Source organism: Corvus kubaryi, unplaced genomic scaffold (genome assembly GCF_017639235.1).
Source record: "Corvus kubaryi isolate FWS band 111438036 unplaced genomic scaffold, C.kubaryi_AGA036_p1.0 37334, whole genome shotgun sequence".
Lineage (NCBI taxonomy): Eukaryota > Metazoa > Chordata > Aves > Passeriformes > Corvidae > Corvus > Corvus kubaryi.
Window position 1 is genome coordinate 18,864,254 of NW_024581108.1, and position 24,649 is coordinate 18,888,902.

Consider the following 24,649-nt stretch of genomic DNA (forward strand, 5'->3'; position numbering starts at 1 on the left):
TTTTGGTCCCCAGGAGGAAAAGAAACAAACTCACTAAATTTACGTGGTTTAGTTGCCTTTCTTCTGCACTCTCTTCTAACTTGAGTAAAATAACAAAATGAAAATAATAACAACAACAACAACAATAATAATAAATATACACCTATCAAAATCCTCTTCCTACTTTTACTGGTACGGGTCTAGAATCCTTCAAGGGGAGCAGGGAGGCCTGTAGACATCCCATGGCTCTTTAATTCCTGCCTTGGGATCCTGTATCACACCTGAAGCCACCTTCATGCCTTCCCCGAGCTGTCTCAAAGGCAGCTCCAACAGCTCTGTGTGTCCATCTCCACCACAGCTCACAGGGGTGATTGAAGCGCGTTCCATCTGCCACAGGCTGGCACCGAGCTGCCGCTGCTGCCATTCCAGCACAGCCCAAGATCTCAGCAGCAGGAGCTGAAATTCCAGGCAGTGCAGGATCACAGCCCTGCTGGCCAAGCAGGGCCAGATGGCACCACCATGCCAAGGACAACAAACAGTTATTAAGTTGTCAGAGCCTGAAGCAAAGTCAGCCAGAGCTGCCGAGTTGGTGCCATCTCTGATTCCCAGGAACAAGCTGTCCCCAAAGACACTGCAGAAAGGCTCCTGGAGAGGGCACTTGAGCAGATCTCTGTGAGCCACAGGGTATCCCCCGAGGAGTCCCTGTGCCACAGGAGCAGTGTGGAACAGTGCACATGTGTGTGCAAAACAGGAGCATCTGCACACGCAATGCCCAGCTCCTGCTCTGGGGTTTCTCTGCTGGACTGCGAAAGGATCGGGCACTGGGATGGAGATCATCAGGAATGGTTCCTCTGCCACTCTGGTTTAGACTAAGCCAGCAAGCAATTCTTTATTTCTTTATTTTTTTATTTCTTTATTTTATTATTTCTTTATTTCTGTGGGAAGGACCAGGGTAACCATTTTAAGAACCCCATAATTATTGCCACACGTTCCAAAAAGAAATGCTGTTCTGTTACTTGCTCCTGTGGCTTCCACAAAAGCAGCATCCAGTTAAATATGTGAGACTCACAACCAGCTCACACAGTGCAATAGTTCAGTTTGAAGAAAAAAATATTCTGCTGGAAGCAGAGCAAGTAGCAGTGTCAATTTTTCATTAACCTACAGCCACTGTCTCTGTAGACTTACAGCTATAAGTAAGATTACTGTTATAATTTTTTCTGGTCCCTAAGGGAAGGGGAAAAAAAAACTACTCAAAACTTTTAAGGTCATTAAAAATCCACCTTTAAATTGGAGGTAGTTCCAGTTTACTTTCATATTTCAAAATCAAATCTTAGCTGCAGCCTCACATCAAAGCAGAAATGTCAGTCGCTTTGTTTCTACTTTTGTGAAAGAAGTTCCAGCTTATACACGAGTTGAATGCCAAGTAAATAGATTTTCCTGGGGAACAAAGGCAGCTTTCTTTTGTTTGTTTTAAACATATGTAAATAGAGTCCCAGGGGCTGAGCTGCCTGTCATTTCAACCAGGTTCACACTCATGTCACTCCAGCTAGTGATTTCTGACTGACCTCGACCTCGGGTCAGGACTACAGAAGTTTCCCTCCCCACTCCTCCACAGCCACATCAAGCAGCTGCTCATGGTCTTCTCTTCTGGTCTCACACCTCAGCACAGGGGAAGCAGACTAATACAGATTCCTTTTTTGCCAGTTTCTTATTCTATTGGGTTCTGTTTTCTTTTTAAGCTAGTTACTAGTTAGAGAATCACAGAAATACCCTGGTCCTCTGTCAAAGCTGCTGTGGTGGTCCTGAAATCTCTGGGCAGAGCAGAGCAGTGCCTGGAATCCCTGGATACCACCAGTGACCAGTTGGGCTGTGCCCACACACCAGCCATGGATTAAAGGCTGGTGGCACCCACTGGTTCAAGCTCAAGATGATGGGAGACAGAGAAGAAACAGGAATGAGTTGGTAGGAAAAATGACCTTTTTTGATTTTTTTGGGTGTTTTTTTTTTAGCAGAAGGTCACCATCACTCTTGAGCTTCCTCTTTTCAGTACCAGGCACTTAAGGAGTGGAGCATTATCCTCCTCAGAGCCAGAAGACACCAAAGAGGAGCAGGATCCCTGCACATGTCCACCTGCTCCCACTCCAGGGGTCAGAGCTTGGTGCAAACAACACTGAGGGCAGGGTTTGATCCCTGTAGGAGCCACGCACTTCAGAGTTGGCCTCGATGGTTCTCGTGGGTCCCTTCCAGCTCAGAATATTCTGTGAAATCTACTCAGTTTTTTTTTTAATTTAAACCAGCGGATCAATGCAAAATCGAGCACTTCATGCTTGTAATTTCCAAATGACTTGGGTTATATCTCAATCTTCAGCACTTGTTTTGGGTGTAAGACTGGGTAGCACCAGGGATGCATCAATTTATAGGCTCTGCAAAAGCCGCAACTAAGGAAAATCCTCAAACACTGAGAAACCTCAATTTTGATTGGCCACGTTCCTGTAACTTATTGATAATTCAACTCACTCGAGTATTATTCAGTGTTTTCCTTCTCCCTGCTTTTTTTATCTCTTGACAAGTTTACAAAGAGAAGAATGGAGCCGAGCTGAGCTGCATTCCATCCAATCTGCTGCCTCCACAAGCGGCAGAGAAGCTAAATGAAGCCCAGAACATATGGCACTGTGCTGACAGAGCTCCCAAACTGGTTCTGCATGAGCAACAAGGAACATCTTGAAACGCACAAGACATATGTGTTTTAGGAAGAAGATTGAAGTGTTTCATAATAAAACAGGACAAAGTGAAATACAAGTGCTGTATAAAATTTTAATTAAAAACTGGTTTTACCCCTCGACGTGAATATACAATATGTTTCCCAGATGGATTTCATATTTAAGTATTATCCAAACCAGAAACATAAATGAGACAAATAAAGCCTTCAAAAATGGCACAGAGGCTAAAATGTATGTAAACATTAGATGACTGTGGTGAAAACAAGGCAGGCAGGGAAAGCAACCTCTTAGCAAGTGTTTACTACTGGAATACTGAATGAAACAGTTCCTACAGCTACAGTCAGGGTAACAATACAAATACAAGCATTAGAATTCACCACCACTCGGTGATGTAAATGGTGCTTTTGTTACCCAGGAGTTGCACAGGTTATTTCCTACACTGATAATTCATGGTATAGAAATGCATAATTCATGGCATGCCAGGCATCAAACACTCTCCACGTCTGCCCTGCTCCCAGCCTCCCACCCTGCTCTGTGTGAAGCTCTCTTCATTCCATGCCATCAGCTCCACAGGGTTATGCAAAGGCCTGGCCATAGAACAGAATTTTTGTGCTGTCTCCTGAGGATCAGTAAATCCTTATGAACCAGGAGGGATGTTGTTTTGCAGCACCAAACTCCTTTCCCCAAGGAGGTGAGAAGGTGGCTCAGATTCCCACAGCTCAGGCTGCAGGGAGTTCTCTGCTGGGCCAGAGGCAATCACCCAGAATTGAAGGGAAATACCCATGAAGAAAAAGCACAATCTCCACATAGATCAAGCAAAGAGAAAGATTACAGTTCCTTTATGTTGCCATCCAGACAAATTATCACCACACTTCAGAGAATTTCTCACAAAGACAAACTGGGAACAAACTCCATGCCTTTGGCAAGCCAACACTGATAAAAGGAGCTACAGCCACATCTTTCAAGGGCTTTGGTTGATGATGTTTTGAATTCTGTGGGGAAAGCAGCAGAAACCAACAGTAATCAAGGGGGCTTGTGCTTAATAGTTCCTGTGCAATGGCAACAGGAATATTGGGGGTTTCAATCACTTCCCACAACGCTGCTGCATTTGTTGGAACTGAAAGGAAATGGGCAAAGACCAATGCTCTGCTGCTCCCAGAGACATCACCTAAGGCAGACACCCCTTCTGTCAGGGAGGCAGCTCATCAAGATCAGCCCTAGAAGTGCTGTTCTCTCTTAGCTTCAAGTGTTCTCACTGGAACCAAGAGGCTCAATTTCATTGATTTGAAAGTTTCCTCAAATTCCTTGATTACTAAACAAATCTCATGAGAAATTTTCAGCATCCTGATAATGATCACTCCATGACCACTGAAGTAATTAACACCGTGGCCTTTCCTATGACCCAGAGATTCCACATTACCAGATTTATACAGCAAGAGACCGCTGCTAAAAGGCTGAGAATTTTGTTGCATAGTTCAGTGTCTCAGAAAACATTTCAAGCTTAAAAATTGGGAAGAGCAGAATTATGTACCAAGTTATTCCTTGCACATGGAGTGGGAAGGCAGAGATTCCTTTCAACTTTCTCTGACAAACCCACGGCACACCACACAAAATTTTCCACTGTCACATTGCACCCTTTGTTCCTGGGGAGAGGATGAGGACGAATGATGTGAGAGATGTGAACAGTGCTGGTTAGTACACAGGTCAAGCAGCACTAAGACATCAGGATGAAAAAATAATTAATATTAAAAATAAGAAAAAAAGGTATCATAAGAGCAATCAGTGTCAGGATATGAACCCAGATCATGCAGGAGAGAGCAGCTGAGTAAGATACCAACTGCAAAGATTAGCTCCTAAGAGCACATGTAGTAAAGCAGCTCATTATCTTTTCTAGCCCTCTCTGATCAAGATAGAAATGTATTAAATCTGATTAAGGTTTGTTTAATAATTGTCTGATTAAAACATAATAAACCTGGGAAAATTAAAATATAGCCTTTTTAGTAACCTGGAGATAAGATGGGACTTTTCAGCCAGGCTTCCATAAGATAATTTCTTTAACATTCACCTCAGGATCCCAAAGCAGTTCAGAGTCATTTAATTAAGCTTCAACAGAGCACAAACTCCCCATTTTACAGCTGAGGTAACAATGAGAAGGAGTTTGAAAAAGACTATTTAATACTGAGCCGAGCTAAATGTTCTGTTATTTTATCCCAAAAATAGATTCCCAACATCTCCAGGTAGATTTCTTTCTCTCCTGACAATTTTGGCAGCCTCTGAAGTAATAGTAAAATTCAAGCATGTGATGCAGAGTCTGAAGAACAGCCCTCATCACTTCCCAAGGTGCTCAGCTTTGGAGCATAAACACTGTTCCCCATCTATCTTACAAAGCTGCTCCTACCTGTTCCCATTACTTCAGCCATCCCTATGCTTCTTATCCTCAGTGGAGCAATTTAAGCTTCTCTTCCTCTCAGTCAAAAACTTAGATAAGGCAAATCATTAGAGTTTGACATTTTTGCCTTTAATTCACATCAGGTCAGTGACTGAGTGATTGCCAAAGCAGCTACTCCCCAGCCAAGGATTTGCATTTCTACTGAACACAGGCAGGCAGTTTGTGTAAAGCCAGCCCAAGATCCTGAACTGTACCAAGTTATTCACAGGGGAGAGGGAAGGGAGCAAGTAGGAAGCAGAGTCTGACTCACTAAAATGAAAGTGATTAAAATATTGCACTGATTGCATCCTGCAAGCATCACTGGATGCTGAACAGCTTTTGGTGAGAATACTCGTGGGTTATAATAACTTGGGAAAGGCAAGGGAGAGACACAGACTACAGAAAAGCACTAATTCACTCCTAATCTGGCCCATTATTGCCAGATTTGAGTAGGCAGCTTTCCTTTAAGAGCTAAAATGACGGGGGTGGAATTAAGCCATCCCACTGTCACTAGAACTTTGTGGATGGCAAAAGATAAGGAATGAGCACAGAAAATGCTATTTAAAGCTCCACTCAGGAACCAAGGAATTTGCATTTGATAGAAGGGATTTAAATTGTATCAGAAGGCAAGGTGCACTAAACAATTACAGTTTATTGCTGTGTTGGTTCAGTGCCTGAACCTCCACTTCTCCCAGGCTGCAGGGGTAGAGGAGCAGCCATGCTCAGAGCTGTGTGTGCTGGCAGAGCCACCTGAGCAAACAGGGAAGGGCAAAATGCTTCTGAAAACAAAGTGCCTTGAAGATTTTGGGGACAGATCAGAGTAATTGGGTCTGAAGTCACAATCCAGAGGAAAGTTTTCCATTTACCAAACTGGATTTCCAGCACAGTGCTTGGAGGAAAGCACTCTTTGCTGTATCATGGCATGAGCTGTGGAATGACTCTGACCCAGGAGAGGAACATCTCCTGCAGCAGCTGATTCAGAGAGACATTAAACACACATCTCCCTCCCAGCTGGAGCAGGGCCAAAGACACTCAGAGGCTGTCTGCTCCATTTGATGCTATGCTGCAGAAGAAGGCTACTCTGAGAATATTCATACTGGTCAAAATTCAGTAATGACATTTTTTTCTCACATCCAGTTTTCACCTTTGCTGAAAAATTTTTCATCTTTGATGAGAACTGAAGGTTGCCATATTATCATATGCTTTCGTTTCTTTAGCTAGGGGATTTAACAGATACATTCCAGTCATTTCTTGGACCCCTTGAAAACACCACCTTGCTTTTTTACAGTGGCCCCCAACCTTTGTTATCCCCTCATGTCTTGAATTCATGGCATCTTGAGTCCTTCATCAAACATACAGAAAAACCCCACAACAATCCCTCAGCATTCAGGCCTTCTCACACATTGAACAAACAGGGACTGAAATCTGCTGGATTGCTGGGGAAGGAAAAATCAAACAGGTTTTCTATGTCACAGAGCCAGATCAGGCCAAAGGGGAGTAGCAAATCTTCAGAACACTAACTTTTACTCAGCTGTGACACTGGGGAGAGAATGCAGAGAGAATATTGAATAAAAACTGCAGGATACCACGAGAACGAGATTGAATCTTATGGCTCAAAGACATACAGGAAACTGCAACAACCTTCAGGTTTCAGCAGACTAATTTTACACCAAAACCTTGGAAAGTATCTCTCAGAATCTGCCCTGCCTATTTAGGATCTACTCCAATATAGCTACTCCTCTGAAGAGCAAGAGAACTATTCCTTTGTGGACTAATATGGGGTCACTGGAGAGGCCAGTGAACACCAGGTCCTGGTAGCACAACCCTCCATGGCCTCCATGCCTTCAGGGACACAGCTTGGGCAAAGTTTTACTTTTCATTTCTGCAAAAACAAGTGTCCTGCTACCTCACAGAGTGACTCGGTACTTCTCCATCGCCTGAGACTGTGCCACTAATGCCCTGTGAAAGCACTAATGTGCTAAATGGCAGCAGGGACAGGAAGTCATCAGCGTTAATCCCCTTCAACTGCTCCAACACTTACACGGAATAGAAACGTCTGTGTGTGAGACACTTCCTCTGAGAGCGCCCTTGCCCGACACAGCAGCACACGGCCCTTCCACGTGCTCTCCCACCAGCGCAGTGCTCACCAACTGCTTGCTCAAATCAATTATGTTGTCTCAGCATTACAGGAGGGAAGGCAGAATAGACCAACTTTTTGTTTATGTAGGCATGCTGGCAGGTTCCAGTCATATGTTGTGCCATCTGTACTGCTAGCTTTATCCTTTATCTAATCACAACAGGTAAAATGGCATCGGTGGAGCTGACTCTGTTCGCTCAGATAGGGAGGCAGCCAGAACAGGCGTTTGTTTTTTCCTTGTTCTGAGGGGAAGCAGGAGATGGACACTCTTGCCCTTTTAAAACATTCAGCTTTTCAATGGATGGGCAAATTGCCCTGGTCTGCTAATGTGGGATCTGTTCAGTGCAAGGCTGAAAAGGTTCCATCCCTGGGGAAAGCATCGAACTGCTGATGAACATTTGGTGGCCTTTAGCAAAAACGGAGTGATTTCTGCCAGCAGGATCCCAGCAGACTGAGAAGGACAGGCTCCAAATTAGGTGGGATTGTGATGCAGGAATTTCAGAAGGCCTGTACAGAACACAAGGAGCTTGCTGACTAGCTCTGGTCTTTCCCACTCCTTTCTTATTCATATTTTTTAAAAAGACAAGTGTATTGGCAAATGTCATGGCTGCATTCAGGAGAACGTGGAAGCTTTCAAATGCAAAGGCTGTGTGAAGATGACCTTTCATCTGACACAAAGGCTGCTGGGCTGGGTGGTTTTCTTCTAAAATTTCACAGTATTAGAACACTTGTGACTACAGGTGCTCAAAACCACTTCAAATACATACCTATAGGTCCTACTGTACCAGAGTTTGTGCCCTTCTCAAAAAAACCCCAGAAACAATTTAAAGGCAACTGTCTAGAAAACAATTCTCTTTGCCCCAGATGGGTCACTTTTAAACCAACACTCACATTCACCTTCCCCTTTAGGTCCCCTCTCTGGCCACCAGGACATATTGCTTCTTCAACCAATTCTGTTTATGTTGCTAAATAGATTTAATTATTTAATAAGAACTGGCTGCAGCTGAAATCTGAGTTGATGTCAGATAGGAGTGTCCAGCAGACCTATTAGTCTTCAATTGACTCTATGTTCAGAGTCTCAAAGGAGCAACACCATATTGCTTAACTGTGGAGGGGATGTTTTGTTAGGGAGTTTTAATCATTTCCTTTTGTCAAACCCCCATTTCTCCAAAACCCTGCCCAACCATAATGACACCTTAAAAAATAGAGTACAAATATTGTTATATAAAAATAGGTTTAGTTACAAATACTGTACACTGTGTGTTTTCAGGTGAGTTGCTTTCTTGTGAGTTGTATATCTTGGTCTGAAACAGCACCAGCAGCTTTTTCGTACATGTTTCTGTATATTTTTCCAAGACTCTCCTCCAAGATTGCTCTGTGAGGCTTCTCTTTGTACACAGCTGCAGGAGCAGACCAACATTCACCATTACCCAAGTGAACAGGAGTGTTCTGCTGCGCTGGAGAACTGTCAGAGGAAAGAAGATAAGAAACAATGATCAAATCTAGATGTGGAAGAGGAATCAGCGGCACAAAACCAGCAGAAATACCAATGTAGAGCTGCTAAGCACAGATTACCTTCCACAAACCAAAAGTGGCACTGCAGCTACTTTTAAGAAATGGGAACCCCCCCATGTTATCATTCACACAAATCCTCCCCCACTTACCTGAGTACACTTTGTAATGCCCCCCAAACAGAATTAATTTTCAGAGAACCTGCAGTAATTCTGCTGTATTTTTGCAGGCTGTGTCACCAGCCAAGTGCAACACAGTAGGATTTCTGTGTCCTTTGAAGGTGAAATTGTAACCACAGGCAGCTATTTCAATATGAAGACAATCTATCAGGGGGATATTAAATTACTGTGGTTGCAGCTGTAAAGTGCTCTATCAGAAACATCTTGGATTAAGTTTTCGACCAAATACATTTTGATATAGTGGCAATCCAGGGTTCCTTCCCCACCCCATCTTCTGTGTCACTGTTTTAATACTAAACACAAATACAGGCTCATCTTTCAGTTGCTTTGAGAAATTATTTCCTAGATCTATGAAGTGAAATTTATACTCTGAAAATCATTACAAAACACTGCCAAGTCTGAATAGTTTATATCTAAACATCATGACTATTTGCTTCTTCTTGATGCTTTCAAAACAAAGGTTTGTGTCATATAATTAAATGAGCAATTTCCCTGTAATAAAGCATGAAATAAGAAGCTCAAAAATCATCAGAAAAAAATTACAGCCAAGGTGACATTTTTCACATCTGCTCAGAGATTTAGGCACTTAAGACACTTAAAAATTAGGACTGAGTTATCTCCAGCCTTTTGCAAATGTTCTCGGTCTGGGAAATGAAACTGGAAATATGAAGCTTTACAGTTTCTTACATACATGTCATTTATTAATGATAGTGTCTTCTGCGATCAAACCAGTACTTAAAACTTCATCCTCTAGTTAATATCTGGCAACGTGACAAAATTGAAAGAAACCTTATGTCAAATCCATGAATACATGTACCCAGCTGCATCAAAACACAAGGTTTTCACTTAGAGAGCAGAAAAGGGGAAGAAGAGGAAGATTAGGATCTGTTTTCTAAATTGACACCCCCAGCTTCCACTGTCCCATGGAAAACAAAGGAGGAACAGCTTTTGCTTTTAGATTTCTTACATTCAAATATTAAGGTGATGCCAACCTACACCAAATAAAACAAGACCTCTTGTGTGGCTCCAGTATTAAAAAGAGAGGAAGGCCACTTTCACACTTATTCAAAAGGCTCCATCATTTAAAGCCAGTCAATGGCATGGAGCAAATTTAAACCTGTTTATCATCCTGAGTTAACTGTGCTTCACAGTTTGGACACAAAGAAACCAGCCTACCAAACAAAATCAATGAGAAGTTATACAGGTTTGTGTCAAATGCAGACAAGTCAATACCCTGGGGACTCATCAACAACTGCAGTTCCACCTTCTCCTTCCTGCAGTTCGTGGTACCTCACTTCTGATGGAGAATTCTCAGCCCAACAAGCAGGCACAGCACTTGTAACTATACAACAAACAGCTCTGACACTCTTTTCTTTGGAATCCATTTCCAGCAGCAGCCTTGTGCATGCCTTTTCTTCTCCTAAAAGCTGAGTTTACCTAGAGACACTCAAAGTCCAACCACTTTAATTGCAATAAAGACTCAAAACCCAATAGTAACAAGTTCCTTATTCTGGTACTGACAAAGACTTATAAAAGGACATAAGCTTAATTTTCCCTTCTCTTTCTGGAGGGGTGTGTGTTTGTATTTCCATTAGCCAGCCCTTGTGCATGAGATACCTGGACAAAGCTACAGCAAGTTAGGGAAGAGTCCCTCTCCTGTCTCAACTGGAAACCAGCTGACAACTTGAGCTAAGCAATCTGGGAATTACACTCACAAATCACATTAACAGCAGTATTTCTGCACGCAACTCCCTGCTCTGAAATACCTGTCATATGCTTTTGTTCCCTCATACATCTCCTTTAAGAGTCCCAGAAGTTCTTCTCTGAGTGAATCATATACTAAATATTTCACAAAACACAGACCTTTTCCTTGCTCCCAGTGGTTTTCAATCATCCATCTACTTTACTGCCAGCATTTGGTCGACAGTACCCTGTCCTTCCATGAACTCTGTCTCTGTCCTTGTATCCTGTTTATAGCACTGTGGCAAACACTCAGCAATCTGACTGTCCTCGAGTCCTTTATGGCTCACCCCCAGTGCTGCCAGCCTCTAAACCCAAGGAGCAGTCCTTTCCCAACCTGAGTGCCACATTTCATATCCCATCACTTCAGGATTCTTGAGTATTAGGGTTTGTTTTTCATTTTTTTTCATGGTCTGCAGTTTCAGCATAAACCTCAAAGTCCCAAAGCTGCCTCAAAACAAAAACTTGCACTTCTCTCTCACAAACACATCCTACACAATTTAATTGCCCCAGCTGTGAGGACAAAGGATAAGGGAGCAGAAAGGCTACACAGAATACCGGAGAGAGCACAGGTACCGGAGACACAACTCCAGCAGCAACTTCACAACCATATGGAAATCAGAGTAATCCCTTGCACAGAAGTGATTACAAATCACAGGAATTAAAAAAAAAAAAAAAAGCCAGCAAATCATAAATGAACTTTTTAGAGCTGACAAATTTCAAGTAGAAGTTAGTTATGGTACCCATATTAAAATACCCTCCTTTCAGGACAGTGGTGATTTGGGATGCCTTTGTTGGAAAACAGTGTGTCACATTTAATTATCAAAATAAACCCTTTTCTTTTCTAATGGCAACACCTCTCAAATATAGCACCACAACTTCTCCCTTAATATAAAGAAAACCAGAAAAGCCATAGAAGCCCAAAAAAGAGTATCTTTCCTCCAATAGGTACCTAAAACATTGTACAAAATACTGTGTGCATACACAAAGAACATCAATATTGCTAACTTCTACTACAGAAGTCATCAAAATCAATCCAATCAGTATCTTATAAGTAAATTATTCAAATTAAACCCTGGTCATGTATGTGAGGAGTACACAGAGTAATTAATCTACATAAACCAGGCTTTTAAGATCTCAGGTTTCCAAGACAGCTTCTGAAATATGGCATGCTGAATCACTAAACTATACCATAGAAATTTGCTGTAGTTTTTGGAAAATGTTTCTCTTTTCTAAATATCTATTTCTCAAAAAAAAAAAAAAAAAAAAAAAAAAGGAACAAACAAAAAATCCAGCCTCAAACCATATTACTGTATAAATTTATTTCTGCACTCCTATAGTTTTAAGAAAAAAAATAACAAATTGATTATTTTAAAAGTGACATTTGCTCTCTGGTTGACAAATTCCAAAAACTTCTGCCCAAGAATAATTTTTATAGCCAGTCCAGTTCCAAACCCAGTGTTTTATGAAGACTATACTGGCACAGTGCCAAACAACATCAAAGGCATAATTATATTTAACTGTATTTTGCTTTTAGGTGAGAAAGCTTGGTACGAGTAACACCTCCAGAAACCTTTTCCCTGTGCAATATAGGACAAAGCTCAAAATGGGAGGAGAAATTTTTAGCTAAATGTAAAGGGCAATATTGAGTATGGATGTTTTGTCTTGGTCAGAGAAAAACTCCATACCTGCTCTGCAGCTCACTCAAGGTTAAGGGCGCGTTATCTGAAGGTTCTCTTGTCTGAGGCACATCATCCTAAAAAACCCCAGAAATCAAATTCTCATTACCTTGGTTTCCGATTACAATGATCTCATTTCAAAAATACTTTCTTTCCATTTAGATGACTATTAAAGTGGTTACATTTCTTGGGGGAGAAAGAGACAAAGTGTAATGAGCCAAATGCCATTTATGAACACTTTTAATTAAGTTCAGTACAATTCAGCTAATAATTTTCAGGTAATAAACTGGAAAGAATTTCTAGACAGTGTAGATCTAGAGAACTAGGCAGATAGCAGAAGCTTCAGTAATCCCCAACAAACACACTGGCAAAATGCTATGAAACCTACTGCTTACTGCTTTTGTGTTTCTTGCAGAAAAGGGGAAAAAGAACCCAAAACTTAGGATGTTATTAATTTCATGTGTTTTACCAGGTAGAAGCATTTCACATATCTGAATCCTTCAATTTCATATCCAAGGTTGCAGTACATGCTCACTGAACTTTAAAAAAATCTGATCCATTTAATGACCCTTCAGTCAGGTACTCTCAGATGCAGTTTTGCCTTCCAAATGCTATCTAGACATTAATTAACCCAAATTTGCCCTCTTAAGGAAGAAAGGAACAAAACACCCGTGTGGAGGGAGCCAGTTGCTCACCTGAGATGGGATGGTGGAAATTTCAGCACACACAATCATGTTCACTCTACTCTGAAGAGCAAAGACCCTACTTAAGGGCTGATATTAAGTGATGCTTTCAGCACAAGTCAATTGCTGTAAGGATTAGTAAACAAATCCATCTTTCATGCTATAGGAGAAATAATTGGAAAAAAGACTGCAGTAAAAATAATCACACTTGCTGGTAACACAGAACTGGGAGAAAAGACAATAAATATAGTGGTAGATGGCAATAAGATGCAGAGCAAGCTGAACAGCAGCATATGGATGAGGAAAAACCTGAGAGGATTTATACTGGTGAAATGCAAGGTAATAAGTGTGTTTGTAAACAGGAAAGCTCTCTTCCTTCAGCAGTCACAGACTACAAAGCACTGAAGAGGAAATGGGGTACAGTGGTAAATAGAACTCTGCAGCATTTGCCAGAGGCACATTATGTTCTGGAAAGCAAAAAAAAAGATGGAAACATTACGATACTGTCAGAATGTCACAGCAGAATGGTACAGTGGACACCCCAAGGAATCCGCAGCAGAGCTCCAGCCACACTATTTTTGCAGAGCATTATGAAAATGAAATTTTGGGAGACACAGTTGGATGCTTCTGGGGATGGTTATTTAGCATTAGGCTCTCTGGAATGAAACAGAGTAAGAGATACTTCTTAACCTTTCAAAGTTTGAAGAGGATCTAGATTGGAGCCAGAATCTGCTCACCACATTGCGAGTGCACTTGTTTTACTATTCCCTCACTTTCAAGCTGACCTATTTACCTCAGCCATCCACTGTGCAACACCACAGCCTAGATATTGGGCCATGTAGGGAAGCACAACCAATTCTGGTGTATTTTACAGCACTCACTGCACAGAGAACAGGTATTTTTTCCCTTTTTTAAATCAGGTCAGCTGCTGTGAGCACAGCTTTCACAAGCCAGCTCTACACAACTAGACAATACCACAAGACTTCTCAGTAGCATCCTTCCCTTCCTTTTGCTCACTGGAAGGAAATGGAGTGAGAAAAATGGTCCTTTGCCAGCATTGCTCTGACCAGATTGATAATTAAAGGTCCAACACCCTAATAGCTGGATTTTTTAGGGCAGAAACAAAAGGTTTTCCAACAGAAGAGGGAGAAGTATCACCTCTGCTTATTAATCCCTGTGAGGATTCAGCAAGTGTTTGATCCTGGAAGTGACAAGGTGCAATGACAGAAAACCAACAGAAAGTCCCACAATTGAAGAATTCCATCACAATGTTTGCAGAGTCTTTTTGACTGCATGGAGAGACCATGTAACCAATCATCCAACTCTCCTTATCATAAATTCATGGTCTACTGTTCAAGGAAAGCAGTCAAGAACCACTGGAGATAGTTCAGGCTGTGCAAGCTTTCATTAAATGTAGGTGCTGGACTGACAGGAAATCCAGTTTGTTATCTTAAGTTCATTGAAACATCAGGGAAGCATTTGATGTGATTTGTACCTATTCTGAGTGGCTGAAACACAGAAAAATGTCATGGGCATCTTCTATTTGAGAGGCAGCAGCTCACAAAATCATAACATTCACATACAAACTCAGGGAGGTACAGCATGAACTAGATCAAACAGTCTTAGTATGCAAGAGAAAAGCTTTTTTTGAGTTTAAAGAAATAACCACAACTAAGCTAAAAATGAAGATGGAACAGAAACAAGAAAATAACCAGATTAAGTGAGAATGAGGTGAGACAATGAGCTGCCCAACTTGGCTAAATTTGGGGACATAAATAAATAGATAAATAAATAAATGAATGAATAAATAAGGACTTCAGAGTGAACACAGATGCTCTGCAACCCATCTTGCAGGAGCGGATCAAAACAACAAGCATCACTTCTGCCATGGGTTTCCTGTAGCCAGCGGAGTCCCCCCATCCCAGCCAGCACAGCAGTGCTGCCCCTGCTCTTGCTGTGGGGAATGTGATGGGGGGACATCAGGGCTTCCCACTTCCCACTGATACAGGGAACTACAGCCAAGAGGAAAGCTGGACAGCTGGGGACAGCAGCAACTTAAAATTGCACTAACATTCAAAAGCAGATTTCTGTCCACATTCCATTTTCTAAGAGAGAAACTGAAGCAAAAAAAGCTGCCTTTCTCTACTTTGGGAGACTTATGTCTCTTCTAACCCATCCATAACATTTCTGAGTTAGACGGCCAGAGCTCCTAATCATTTTATATCATAATCATCATTATGATCATTATATCATAATCATCTCTCATCCTTACATCCTTTTTATCCTACCTTTCTTTTGCTTCACCTCACACTCAAGATTGTAAAGTCTCTGCAGATGAACAATCTTCTTTTTCAGTTGGTACAATGCTCTGGCGTTTTTTGAGGAACTGTTTCTCAAAATTACAATAGGAAAAATTTTTGTCTGTCTAAAACCACACCTCAAAATTTCATCAGGGGTAAAATATTCTGTTCCTGGGTGTAATCTCATTAGACAAAGAGCTCTGTTCACTGAAAGCCAGGTAATTAAGGAGAAAAAACCACACATCTGAAGAATAATATTAGCTCTAGAAACAGCTGGATACATGCAGCTGCTGATGTGCAGCTGCACAACATGTTAAGCCTTGGTGTTCCACACATCTGTAACATTTTTTGCTTAAACTGGAAGTGGAGAATCAGGATATAAAAAACCCAAACCCCAGCATAATTGTCCTCAATGAGAGGGTGTCTGTACCGCTTGCCCATAAAGGCTAAAGATAAGGAAGCTTCTGAAATCAGTGTGAAACAACTGAGCTCACACACCAAATCCATATTTCTACAATCAAGGCTGTCTCAAAGGACAACATTATAATAAATCCAAGACTGTAGGCACGGTTCTCTTTTTCAGCCATTTTGGAGAAGAGAAAGGATTTAGTTTGCAGTCAAACTTACAAATATCAGGCGCTGTCTAGCACTGTGTGTCCTTAAAATATTTTTCACTCTTTTATGGATCTCGTCTCCATTTGCTGGTGAAGGCCACCCAGTGCTAAATCTGCAAGAGGGAGAGGAAAAACAAAGTGAAGAAATATTTTCTTCTTGAAAAGCTCTTTGGTTCAGATTTCTTTTTTCTTTTCATTATGAAGCATGCATCACTTCCTTCTATTTGGAACACACACAATGTTTAGATTTGATTCTTTTTCTCCTCTGGGGTACAAGTAAAGAAGCATTTCAAACCAGGGCATAAATAGTGTGCAGCCACAACACCAAGAGAAGATGCAAAACAGAAAATGTTGATGATTTTGTAACTTGAATAATGTTTTTGTAACGTTTGTGTGGCCCCTAAAAAATAGAAAAGCTGTACTATTCCCAGTGACCAGGTTTCAGCTGCCTCTCTTTAAAGGAAGTATTGCACACATCAAGTTCTTCTCCCTGGAATAAATCAAAAGGAAGGTAACCCCAATGCATCCAAATTGGAAAACATATGGAGTTAAAAACCTGCAAATTCAGTCTTTATTTCATAAGAGGAACTGCATTTTACTTTGGGGGTTTTTTTTTGGTATTAAAAACTAGGTAGCTTTCTTGGTATGAGTAACTTAAAGCAAACAGCTATTTTTGGATTTTACCCTTTTACGTTTTGGCCCACATTTTTTTCCACTTTGCTAAAAAAAGCCCTCATCCTTCTCAGCAAGTTCAGAAGCTGGCAGAAATTTCATATCAATAGTTCTTCTCGGTCTCTTAAGGGAGGCAACTAAGATTTAAGAATGGGATTGTTTACATGCCAACCACATGTTATAATATTAAAAAAAACGTATTTTATTTTAAAGAGACATCAATAGAAGGAAAGAATAATTAAGGGAAAAATATGAAATGCTTCCTTATATAAGCTCATCACACTGGAAAGAAACAGAGCACCGAATCAAGACTGTGCATCTTCATTTCAATGTTTCCTAAGCCCTGAGAGCCTGACTTTGCACCAAGAAAATCAAAACTCATGATGTGGTATCATGCTAATGTGACCACGGGTCACTGGGCGAGCTGCAAGCTGGCAAACCAGGCAGTGCCATCTGAGCTGCTGAACAGCAGCCAGCAGCAGCACGGAGCTGCCATTCCCTGGCTGGATTAGGAGCACCAGGAACACCGACATGCTTTGGTAGCTTCCCAAATTTGATGCAGTGGAGAAACAGCTCTGAATCCTGAGATTCCCCAGTTTGCTCTGTACAGCGACTGGGACTGCCAGCTCTTCTGCCCTCCTGTCTCCAGTTTATCACATTCCCTGCACTTTTATCCAGTCTAACACTCTCAAATCCCCAGTCTGATCGTGCCTGGCTCAGTTCACCTTCACCAAACCTCCAGAAATCTCAACACAGCTGAAGAACTGCCCAGCTCCTTCCAAAAAGAACAAACCGAGTACACAGAGAAAGCTTCAGTACAAAACAAGCAGCCTGTCAATGTTAAAATTAATGGAAGCAGGATCCTGAAAATGGGAAGTGCCACATTACCTTGAAGGTTGCAGGCAGGGCATGGAGTTCTTTGCAATCTTTTGGATCATTTCTTTTATTACCAGAGACAGAGACTGAAACATAACTAGAAAGTGGCCAGTTCTCTGCTTTTGAGTAATCTTCTATTTTCTTTTATCTAAGCAACTTATTGGAACTCACTTATTGTTGCTTATATTTCCAAAATATCTCTCTTGGTTCTAAAAAGCTCCAGTATTTTCAGCCTATTTATGAGTTTCTTTAAATCAATTCATCTACTTGAGAATGCTTCTATTTTTCTTCAAGGAAGGGTGCCAAGAAATGACACAATATTGGAAGTATATAACATACAATCTGTAGGGGGATGTATTTCTGTATTTCTAAAATGATTTTATCGTTGTTTATCCTTGCATCATTACAAGCAGGAATTTTCACCAAGTTGGCTCTAACACTCATATTGCTATCCTGAGAATTTGACAATTAATTCCAAACCCAAGAGCATGTATGGCAAATTCATACTGCACAATACTAGAACCCAGCAATCTGCTGCACTAAAAGATCTCACATAACTTCTAATAGAAAGTAAAACAGTTTGTGAATTTTGTTAGGGGAGAAAAGCATTGCCTTTAAAGAAACAGAAGTCTGAGTCCCTTAAGCAGGAAAGAATGTTCATTTCCCTAATGCAGTCAAACCCCATTTGATGTCCTGCATTACAATGCACGTCCTCTATCACCACCTGTGTTTTGAAAAAAACACTTTCTTTTTTAAAAAGAAGAGAGGTAAGGGAAAGGGGCTACAATGGTACTATCATCTTATGGCTTCCCATCAGAATTTACAACATTTACTGATATGAAAGGACCTCTGAAATGCACGTTTAAAAATCTGCATCCTAGATGCAGTGAGTCATTTCCCATTTGACAAATAAAAGATAGAGCCATGAAGTCATGGCATTTTCTCTTATTTTTACAGCAGCTGCTGTTCTTCCAACACTCAGGTTGCTTGCTCTGAGAAGCTGGAATAGATTGCCTTTGGGAAATAAATTTTATGAAATTCGTATGCAAGATTTCAGATCATTGTTATTAATCGTAAATTTACAAATATCCTTGGAGATAAATGTATTTACTTTTGGGAAAAAAAAGAAAACCCAGCTTGCTATTGTACTCAGTTAGAAAATACATGGCTATGTCTGCAAGAAGAAGATTTAAGTACTTAATTCGAGAACTATTAAATTCTTTCTCCAGGTGATTTTATGGATCAATCCACTAGTGTGCGCTGTGGTATAACAAATGTTAGCCACTCACACAGGCCCCAAACTTTATTTACCAGAAAAAAAAAACCCCAAAAAAACCTTAAGTGTGATTAAAAATGGTATCAGCTTCTTTTTAATTAGCTCTTCTAGTATTTTTATTGTCTAATTTTAGCAACAACTATAGAGTCTAACCAACGTTTAAAGAATAATGTTAATATTTACCAACTGAAACGCAAACTAAAATAAAATCATGCCTGAAACACAAACTAAAATAAAATCATGCCTGAAATGTAACAACTATAATCTGAAATGAAACCTTTTTATGATATCCTAACTCTCCAATTGGAAACACTTTATAAAACAGGCTTTATAGCACAGCTTCTTAGAGTATAAATAAAGGGATTCCATTTGCCCGAAATCACCAATAACAACTCTTTAAAATGACCAGCTACTTATTTATGTGATTAAGGTGTCACTATCATATTGCAGTGTTCAAAGGAAAGTCATTTCATTTCAATGACTGTTTGTCCTGATAAACGAAATAAACTCCTACAGCTGTATTCTTTGTCATACTTTCAATTTTCCCTGTGACTTGCAAACATGCTGCAGTTACATCAGTTTAAATTGTTTATTGATTCCAATAGATTGTATAAACACTTTGGAAATATAGCTCAGTGACCTAGAAAAAGCCAGATCAATCAGAGAACTTTTCAAGATTAATTTCAAAGATGTTGTGTTGAGTCTGATCAAGGAAACAGAACCATTTTCCCTTGTAATGTGACTAAAAGGCATTTATTTTCTTTTATGAGATAAGGACTTTTTTTAAGGTCATACAGACAACATCTACCTTGGTGAAAAAAAAAAAAAGCCAAACAGTGTAGATTTTGTGCTAAAGATTATTTTCATGTATAATTTTATCCACTAGGATGAAATACTCCATTAGAAATGCAAACAGGATACATCTACCCATGTACTCTACTCAAACAGCAGCTTGCAAACTTGAGAGCTGTAATAAATAGGAATTTTTAAATGTCAGACAATCCAATCATCCACTTGCACATAGCAAAAACATTAATATCACATTGGAGCAGGAGATATTAATACAGTTCAAATCAGCAGCATTAATGCCAGAGCCTTGTGCAGAATAGTTGCAGTGGCTCTCGTGACCCCTTCCCCCAGAATGGCACCTCCCTGCCTTGGGAACAATTCCATGCATGTGGCCTCCACCAGAATTCATCAGCTTCAAAGACACAGACCTCATGCTGAGCAAAACCACATACAAGGACAAACTATCAGAGGAGAGAAATCAATGAAGCCCTGTAGTACCAGATTCACAACTGCAGAGAACGCTACTATAATAATTGGGGGGAAGAGGGAGTAAGAACACTTAAAGCTGAGTATAACCTGAAAAAACCACAGCCTGCAAGAACTCACACGTGGAAGAGGAGAGAGTCTCAACAAAACCAAAAATATTTAACTCTGAAATAAAAAAACCCACCTCACATATTTTATATCTAGGCAGGTATTTATTCAGCATTCATGGCAGGGAAGGAAGCTGCTTTATTCTCATTTAAAAGGACATGAAGTGGTAATTCAGTAGGACAGACTGTGCTTGCAGTGCATACTGGTCTGTAAGGAGGCACAATAGAAAAGCTGGGCTACACTTCAGGGTTTTCCTGGTCTATTTAATCAAGGACACAGTTTTGGTTTGCTTTTTCTTAGAGTGACCGATGGCTGTGATGCAGCTCTGAAGTGTTTTAGAGGCTCTGTTTGTACATAGCAGCCTGAATTGTAATGAAGTTATACCAACACAAACCCCCTACATTCTCACAATGCTGGAAGTGGAGGAGGGTGGCTGCTTTCACAGTGGCACGATACTACTACAAAGCAGAAACAACTACACATAGACAGGGCCTTAAATCAACGCACAGAAGCCTAAATATTTGGAAGCAGAAGCTGACAGCTTAGCTGTGTACCAACTTGCTCTCCCTCTTCAGCAGGAAATGAAAAAAAGGTAAAATTTCTCATGTTTTCTATGTAGCTTCTCTTACTTCCAAAAGCCCTGTTTACAGTGGGGCCTTGAAGCACTTGTGACACATTCAGTGCTGAGTTCTTAAATTAGTAAATGCTTTTTTCTCCCCTCCTTTTCATAACCAGCCCTTAAAACTGTGGCAGTATACATCATGTGAAAAGTGAAACTTAATGGCAGACAGCTTCCGAAATTTCAATGAAAGTCAATACTCCAGCTGAGCAGTTGCTCCCAAAAGGTCGAAGTCATTGTGGTACTAAATCATTAGCATGTCACAAATTGGCTGCACCTCCTTATGCTCTTTGGAAGCTTTTCCATTACCTTCTATCTTCTTTGAATTTATTAATTTATACACAAAATGGCTCTGACAGCAATCAATTTCAAATTTACTTACTGCTGCAGCAAAATCAACCAATGAAGATGACAAATGGTACAGATGTTGGTCAAAAATACGAAACAAGGCTTAGGTATTGCTCACTTTTGCAGAATGTAGTATGAAATAACTGATTTTCAAGTGCTGATTCCAGAAGTTAATATTTAAAGGATACAAAATAAGTAAACTTTCCCAAGAGGTGAGAGTGGTAAACCCAAAACCTTCCTACCAAAGTAAATTCCAAAACTCAGAAATAATGACTTTTAAATGGTTAGAAATAGACAAGAAACCTAGGTGCAGCCTCTCCTGAGAGCAAGCTTTTTTCCTAAGAAGTCTGCAGTATTTTTCAGTGTACTACTTTGTAATAGAAGTTCTCAAAATATAAAACATACCCTCTCACAGAAGCAAACCCTGTCTCAGGATGCAAGCCAGTCTCTAAAGCACCAGGTGAACCACCTACTTCTGTGTTCTGCTGTGCAATAAAAATAACACCCAAGATCCTGGGATGACAGTTTTCAAGATCAGTGAAACCAAAAATTCTGGGTAACTGGTGTTTTCAAGGACTTCACATAGGCTCCAGTATTTCATTAATATATACTAGTAACTATCATTATATCTATCATTACCAATATCTAACTTCATGCTGTTATTTCCCTAGCACTTGGAAAAAGAGAATATAAAAAGATGGTAGTAAAACAACAGAGGAGTATTACAGAAGGGCATCTGATCCAGACTCTTAACCTCTGCCTCACTTCAAAGAGAACTTAGGTTTTTGTTAAATTTTATGGCAGGTAAGATCATGTATCAGCAGCATAACCAGGAGAACATGAAAAAAGGCATCGAACTGCACTTCAATCTGGAAACAAAAGCAGAAGCATGCTATTTCCAGAGTAGGAAAAAGAATCCTTTGATCACAAATGCACGAGAAGTAGCTCTGCCTCTCACATAACAGAAACAGTCAAATACTCCCATGATTGTTGTAGTCTCTTGAGGAAAGGATTTTTCTTGTGCCAGCACACAGCTCTGTTCAAAGGACTTCTTGACCTTATGGAATCCATATCACTATTTCTCCTTTTCTTTCTGACAAGTACTTTGCTGCAGGTTTCAGTGCTGCAAGGAAGGCTTAGCTTGCAAGTCCCCAAGAAAAACACCATCTTCTAGGAGTGCATGAGGATGTCTATGCACCATGAAAGCAAGGTCTGGACTCCAATTTTGCTTTCCTGAAGCAGCACTGAAAGAACAGAGTGCGAATGCTCTTTCCCAAAGCATCCAGGATGCTCCTCTCTGCACAAAAGGCCACTGATCTCTGCACAACCAACCAAACAACTGCCTTGGCACACTGTGGGACACACACCATGGGCAGGAACTCAAGGGTCTGTATGTGCCACTGGCCTGCACAGGAGCTCCAGTCAAACCTCACAGAATCACGAACAGTGAGGGATGAGAGGGACCTCTGGAGGGTTGTATGGCCACATCACTCCGTTGAGTGTCAGCTTCCAGCATCAGCAAATGCCTTCCTTACACGATGTGCATAATGAAAATGTAAAAAGAAAGTATGAAAAATCAATATTCAAAACTTGGCTGTCGTGTTCAATAGTAAATCTATTTACAGTTCTGCTTCTGACTGAAATCCCAGAGGAAAGGGGAAGAGGATTGATTTGTGGTGTCTCTATCAGGCTCAAAGAAAGGGACTGAAAACTGCCAGGAAGGATACAAAAGGGCTCAGAGGACCTTGCACAAGACCCCAATTTCTGTCTCACTGAAAAGTATTGCAGTGGCTTAACAAGTACACAGCAGGGCTCTGGGAAGTACTCCCAAGAAGGCAGACAGTCACTTCACACTACTTTAAAAAAAAAGAAAGGGAAAAGAGGGAACTAAAGGTCGAGGTGGGGAGTCAAGTTTCGTATTGACTGTGAGTTGACTAGCATTAAAAATAGTAGCCTGGATATGCTAAGCAATTTGTCTTTGTACTTCAAAATAAAATTGAGGAAATAAACACCAAATGCTGTGAGATAAGACTCCATATTCTTGCAATTACACTAACACTGCTATACTTTCAGTGCACTGATTTCCTCTGTATTTCTATGATCTGAACAGCAGCGTTTGCATGCATTTCCAAACATTGACCTCTAAACCATGTTTGTCATTCCAAGTATAACTCTGAGTACACAATCAGCTAAAACCATTGTTATCTCAGCAGCATGAAACAGAGATCAATTTTTTTTAGACTATGCCCTTTATTTCTCATTTTGAATTTCTTTTCCAATGACAGAAGTAAATGGTTACATATTTTACATAAAGAGATGTTACAGCTCTGAAGAGCTGAGAACATTTGCTTTAATAAGAAGAAAAAACATAATTTCACAAGATCAGAAATCTCTTCTGGAGAGAGGCTCATAAGAGAAAAAGCAAGAACATTCAGACAAGTTCAAGATTAACTGGCAGACGACTGAATTACCATGCATGTAACAGCAGCTCACAACATAAAGACCTTCCTGCTATCAATAGAAAGCACCCCCATCAGCTTTAAATAAAATGTGTATATAATGTAGCCCCAACCCCTCCAAAAGGAGTCCAGCTGAAAGAAGGATAAAAAAGTTACCATGACAATATCTCTTCCCCAGATATGGTAACTAATGCACAACCATTGTCACAGGAGAGTGGGGAGGCAGACAAGATTACAAAGAAACCTCCTTCAAACCCCGGATACATCCTAATCTCTGTGCAACACTTCTCAAGACACACTATTACACAGAACAACTAACAAACAAGTTTTCAAGCAGAGGAAGATGTTAAAACAACAACTTGAACTTTGTGAATATTAAAAATTCAGTCCCCACCTGCCATCTGTCATTTTTCTTTTTAAAGAAAAAAACGGAGACAGTTTTTCTATTTTGGAAACAAGCATTAGGCTGTGTGTAGGCTGTGAAATGCAACCTGCAAGCATGGACTAACTTGGTGCCAATGGTAACAGAGTGTGAACTGGTCACCAAAACATATCTTCAGCATTCAGGATGGGTCATCAGTTTAATCCTTTGCTTCTCCCAGTTATTTTATGTATTGGCTTACTCAGGCCTAGCTTTGCATACAGTCTTCCTGTTCCCAGAAAGCCAACCAGTAACTTACTACCTGAATGTACAAGAGAAGCACAAGAACACGTTCTATTCAGCAGGAAGCAGGGAATACTCTCCTCGAAGGACTGGAGGGCTTAAGCATGAAACCATCTCTTGCTTTTTGACATTTCTTCCATCCCACCCCCAAAAGACACTGAAGGTTGCTCAAAATATTAACTCAGGGACTGAAATCCACTGAATTAAGGGATATTTGAAACTGTTCCCTACCCAGTCCTACTGGGGTCAGTGGAGATAACTAAGAAAAATAATTGAAAAATAGCAATTAATATACACACAATTGCTGCAGAGGTCCATGCTTCAGCTCAAAAAATCAAAACCAAAATCTTGGGATGTCAACAAAGTGAAAAGATTGGAAAA

The 24,649-nt window shown here is 40.5% G+C and overlaps 1 protein-coding gene across 4 annotated transcripts in view; it reads right to left on the reverse strand.

Annotated features, from left to right (window-relative positions):
* Positions 1 to 2,773: 2,773 nt before the first annotated feature.
* SPATA6 (spermatogenesis associated 6) overlaps positions 2,774 to 24,649 on the reverse strand; it is a 42,046-nt gene continuing 20,170 nt past the window's right edge. Inside the window, exons 11-13 of one of the 4 annotated variants that reach the window (XM_042030646.1) lie at positions 15,985 to 16,084; positions 12,384 to 12,451; positions 2,774 to 8,729 (exon numbers count right to left, since the gene is read on the reverse strand). In XM_042030646.1, coding sequence (XP_041886580.1) covers positions 8,531 to 8,729; positions 12,384 to 12,451; positions 15,985 to 16,084 — 367 coding nt within the window. In that variant the 3' untranslated portion in view covers positions 2,774 to 8,530. The remainder of the gene's footprint in view (positions 8,730 to 12,383; positions 12,452 to 15,984; positions 16,085 to 24,649) is intronic. The other 3 variants (XM_042030648.1, XM_042030649.1, XM_042030647.1) reach the window with 3 other exon arrangements.